General features: G+C 39.6%; 1 protein-coding gene across 10 annotated transcripts in view; it reads left to right on the top strand.

Moving 5' to 3' along the window:
• Positions 1–5690, top strand: part of LOC106880485 (homeobox protein Meis1) — a 261086-nt gene that overhangs the window by 213846 nt on the left and 41550 nt on the right. For all 10 annotated transcript variants that reach the window (XM_052973540.1, XM_052973539.1, XM_052973537.1 and 7 more), the window contains one exon: positions 3564–3640. In XM_052973540.1, the coding sequence (XP_052829500.1) occupies positions 3564–3640 (77 nt within the window). The remainder of the gene's footprint in view (positions 1–3563; positions 3641–5690) is intronic.

Here is a 5690-nt window from a genome sequence, read left to right as displayed (position 1 = left end):
ACACACACACACACACACACGCACGCACGCACGCACACGCACACACGCATATGTATATATAGGCACAAGAATGGCTGTGTTACAAGACGTTTGCTTCTCAACCATATGGTTCTGGGTTCCGTTCCACTGCGTAGCACCTTGGGCAAGTGTCCTCTGCTAAAATAGCCTCGAGCCGAATCAGAGCCTTGTGAGTGAATTTAGAAAACGGAAACTGAAAGAAGCCCGCCGTGTGTGCATATATATATGTGTATATTATATATATATTCCGTAAATTGAAGCAACTAAAATACAATAACATGCTCAAGGATACTACGTGTCGTCCAGTCTCCAGGTATTAGAACCTAAAATAAACCCAATTAAAAAATTTAATTGTACGCGGTAATGAGTTATATTTAGTTTATCTTATCTCATCTTTTTACGCAAATTCCAGTGCGTTCCAGTCTGAAGCCAGTTGATATTCAAACGATATTACTTTCATGCTAGCCATGTCATGTGTCTAATAAACGAATAGATTTATTACTTCAATATGGGATAGTTTTCCTTGGAAACATGTATCATTTCTCGATGGTTATTTCCTTCGACAATCTCTTTTGCTAAATCTTCAAATATATCCATTTACACGGTGCAGACCTTCAGTAAAAATTTCGTATCGTTATCACCATCAATACTAAATCAGTTTGTGATATAAGAGGCTATGATTTTGCAGAAAAGTAATTGTCTCGTGTAATTAACCGTTAATTATTCTGTCATCTATTAATGTTCAATACTCTTGGGCACCTGATACCTTTGCTTTATTCATGCTATTTATAAACGAATTAACGAATATTTGGTGAATCGGATATAAATAATGAGAGCATTAAATTTGCTTTTTGTAGAAGTATCTTATCTCGTCTATATTCTAATATGATTGGTTTTTATTTTTCGTTTCTTAATAGTTACATATTGCAGAAATGGTTTCTTCATCGTTGGTGGTCCTCAATTGCAACACGTTCTTAGAACATAATTTCTTGTTACATTAATTGCGGTATTCATTAAAGCAAGCAAAGAAACATACAGACAACGTATATGACACGTGCAGAGAGTCTAATTTTTACACACCAAATGCATTTTCACGGTGCCGTGGTGTGTCTTCGATCGCTCCTAACTGTGAAAACAGCTATGAAGAGAGTTGACGTCAATGAGAGATCCAATCACTCTGAAGATGGCACGAGTAGACAACGTCCTGGCAGTTCTGACGTCTGTGACACTGTCCAATTGGCGGTAAATCTGACTGCATTTATAGAGTGTGTTCACGGAGAGTCTAGACGAGCCACCGAGCAATCATATGAACAACAGCCGTTGACTGGATAACCATTGGGTTTGCCCTCGCGATTTGTGATTTCTATGTGGCAAAACGCAAGGTCGAATCCGATTGTTACAAGCTCTTTCACTTTTTGGCCTAGAAAACATGGATTTTCGACCGGGTGCTATAGTTTGCATGTAAGTGCATGTAAAACGCACTTTTGTAGGTAAGTGAGGTGGACAGAAAAACTGAGAAGGTAGTGAGCTGCTCAACGCATTTGACATCTTAATTATATAATGAAAAACTACTTTAGTAAGTTACGAAATTCTTACGTTCTCTGGATTTCCTGTCATTCAGACCGCTTCAATCGTCCCAACTGACAAACTGGGAAAGGAGTTGGCGCGGAAGATGGCGAGGGAGATGCGCTATGTCTGTATGTCACCTATGACTGCTTGACAACCGGTGTTGTTGTGTTTACGTCTCCGTAACTTAGAGGTTCAGCAACAGAAAGCACTACAATAAGTATCAGGCTTTAAAAGAAGTACAAAGGTCGATTCATTCGACCAAAGATTCTTCAACGCAGTGCCCCAGCATGGCCGTAGTCCAATGACTGAAACAAGTATAAGATAAAAGATAGAAGTACATTTCGAATACCAAGCTGCGTTTTTCATGCTATAAAAAGCGGTTAACACTTTTACTTTCGCGGCGTCCTGGAAATGGAGAAGCGCCCGAAGATGTACATATCTATCCTTAAAGCAGCAAATTGTGATTTGTAGGAGAGTTAAGCTATTATTTCTAGTGTGTCGAACGACCATTTAACCCTTCTGTATCTGGATTATCCTGTCAAATGTCATGCTTATTTATTCACATTGATTTATTATTAATCATGCATTATTGTATGCTTTTGATGATGAGATTTGCTTGTTTTATAAACTGACATTGTAGGATGGGTGTAAGAGGCCAGATCTGGCAAGTTTAAACATAACAGGTAGAACGGGCCTGAATGCTACAGGGTTAATGACGTTTCTTGTGGCTCATGTGAGTGTGCACGTGTATGTGTGTGTGTATGTATTCATGTAAACGAGGCTATATTTGTGTTAAGGGGAAGGCGTGTCTAAGGTGAGTGCGCGCGCGCGCTTTCCTTCTGGCTTTCCACAAATTGGCTACAGTCATGTGCTAAGTCCCTCGACGCAGGCATAAAAATTTCTTTCTTTTTTCTTTTTCTTTTTTTTTTTTTTTTTTTTTTTTGTTCACGCCAGCAAATTGTGTTTACTTTGGTGAGTGAGGCTGCTAACCTTTGACACAGAATCAACGCAAATTCACAAAATTAACAAACGAAGATATAACGACATATTTACACGGCAAAATAATTGCAATGGAGCTACTGAAAGAATTGTATAGAGGCGGGATGCATAGGGTAGGATGGGCCTTTGGGTGATATTCATAGGGAAAAAGGAAAAAAAAAAAAGAACTAGTATAACAAAGCATATGTATATGTGTGTATGTATGTATATATATATGTGTGTGTTTGCGCGCGCGTCTGTGTATAAAGCACTAACACAATTATGGAATAAAGGGCTGCTACAACGAACCGTGTTATGTGGTATTTTAAGAGATATTTGAATAGGGTTAGCTATTGTTGCCATATCTTGTGTGTGATTATAAATTTGGTTGCTTGCTCTTGTCGTTGTCGGCAGCGGCGGCGGCGTTGTTGTTTTTATTTAGCCGCAGGACGGCTCTGATTTTTAACCAAGTCCTACGATCAAAAGGCGTTCTAACCATGACCATCGTCGGTCACGATGTTTATTTCACACATCATTTTTTTATAGGATGAATCGTTATGTGCTGGGCAAAATGCTGAATGGTATTTAGTCTGCCTTTTACGTTCCGAGTTCAATGCAAACAACTTACCCCATCCGCCGAAATTGCTGGCCTTGTGCAGAAAATTGGAAACTCTTATTATTCATGATGATGATGATGATGATGATGATGATCGTTACTGTGCCGGGTTAATTGCTTGGGGGAATTTCGTCCGTCTTTACGTTCTGAAGTCGACTTTGCCTTTTATCCTTTTTGGGGTCGATAAAGTAAGTACCTGTTGATGAGCACTGGGTGAAGTTTATTCTAACAGAACATCCACGATTTTTAGTGGGCATAAATATTACCTTTTGGTATTATTCCTGCATCTGTCACTTATGAATACTTTTTAACAAGCTAACGGAATAATTGCATGGTTTCATATGATTTTTTAAAAATAAAAATTGTTTCGATTTTCTTGTAGCACCCATATCCATCAGAGGAACAGAAAAAACAGCTTGCTCAAGACACTGGACTTACCATTTTACAAGTCAATAATTGGTGAGTAAATCTTTCATTTTCTTTTACTTGTTTCAGTCATTAGACTGCGCCCATGCTGAGGCACCGTCTTGGAGAGTTTTAGTCGTGCTTATCGACCTCGTACTTATTAATTAATTAATAAATTACTTTATTTTTATTTTGTTAAGTCTGGTACTTATTGTATCGTCTCTTTTCGCGAATCGTTGTCAACACCGGTTGACAATCGGCGGTAGCAGACAGACACAGACATAAAGACGCATACACATACAAGACGGGTTTTCTTTCAGTTTCCCTTTACCAAGTCCAGTCACAAACTTTTGGCCAACCCGAGCTTGTAGTTGTAGACACTTGCCCAAGGTGTCACACAGTGGAATTGAACACGGAATCTTGCGGTTGGGAAAGCAAGCTTCTTACCACACAGCCACGCTTGCCACTATGAATTCCTTCCTTTATTCGCACATTACTCAATAATGCCTTTCTTGTCTAATAGTGGTGAGGTTGTGTGGCCCAGTGGTTTAGATGTTGTACGCACGATTGTAAGGTCGTGGTTTCGATTTCCGAATGGGGCGTTGTGTTTGTTGTGTTCTTGAGCAAAAGACTTTTCCTCTCCTGCTGCTGCAGTCCATTCAGCTAGCAAACGTGAATAATCTTGCGATGAACTGGCGTCCTATCCAGGTGGCGATGTTGTAATCTCGATCACTTGTACTCCATATAAACCGGATTTCTTTCAGAAATAGGGACTCAAAAACGAAGAGAGAACATTTTGCTGCATGTCTTTACAAGTGACAGAAAATGTCTTAAGACAGTGGAAGAATAGCGGTAGCGTTATCGCGGAGAATAACGAGTAATACTTGTTGAACAACCTCTCCACTTTGCGGAGGTTCATTTCTCCGCTGCGTCCCGCGGTAATGACCGCGATGGCGTTGCCTCGCAGAATGGCCAGCAGCACTCGCTGCAACAGCGCCGAGCGGGTCTGATTTCTCAAAAGGGCCACCGTTATTCTGACTTTGTGTTGGAAATCGGTAGTACGGGGGTCGGGGTCAGACGAGGTGTTAGTGGTAAACCAGACGGCTGGCGCTTAATTTTATATCTTTACCAACTAACGCGTGCGCGATCAGCAACAGATATAGAACTGGTCTTCATTAAAAGGATGCCTCGTTAGACATATGGCTGTCGACTCTATTAAATTTCGTTAATGGTTTTCACAGGTGTGGTTGTTGTTGTTGCTGGTTGTGGTGGTCGTCGTGAAGGCGGGGTTTGGTCTTGAAGGCACGCACACATGTCAGACCACGTACTTAAGTTTATGCTGGATGCATGATAGGATAACATTTTTCTCTTTACCTTCCTTTTCTTGTTTCAGTCATAACACTGCGGCCATGCTGGGGCACCGCCTTGAAAAATTCCTAGTGGAATGAATGGGACTCAGGACTGTTTTTTTTGTTTTTTTTTTCTAAACCTCTTAAGCCTGGTCTCTATCGGTCTCTATTGCCGAACCGCTAATTTTACTGGGACGTAAATACACCGATACTAGTCGTCAAACTGTGATGGGAGGCACGTGCGCGCGCACACGCACACACACACACACACACACGCGCACGCACACATGTCTACACACAGACATATAACCCACTATCACTACACTTTTGAGGCTAAAATTTGTAAACTATAACATATATATATATATATATATATATATATTTATACATACACATACACTCACACATATATATATAAGGTTAGCATATGTGTAGACGAATATAAAGTAATTGTGAGTTTTATGTATATCTGGTTATAAATAAGCAAATTACAACATTCCGTGTGTGCGAGTGTGTCGTTGGCCTTGAATATCAGCGGGTTTAATCTTTTACAGCAAAATGGTATTTGAATGAATCGGTTCAGCAGTCATTGATTTATTATTCGTAGTTCATATACATACATACATATGTATGTATATATGTGTGTTTGTGTGTATGCTTATGTATATATCTATGCATATTTGTATATACATAGATACATCTCTCTCTCTCTCTCTCTCTCTCTCTCTATATATATATATATATATATATATATA

Source organism: Octopus bimaculoides, chromosome 16, assembly GCF_001194135.2.
Source record: "Octopus bimaculoides isolate UCB-OBI-ISO-001 chromosome 16, ASM119413v2, whole genome shotgun sequence".
NCBI lineage: Eukaryota > Metazoa > Mollusca > Cephalopoda > Octopoda > Octopodidae > Octopus > Octopus bimaculoides.
Note: the sequence above shows the minus strand (reverse complement) of the source record. Positions and strands in the feature narration are given on the sequence as shown.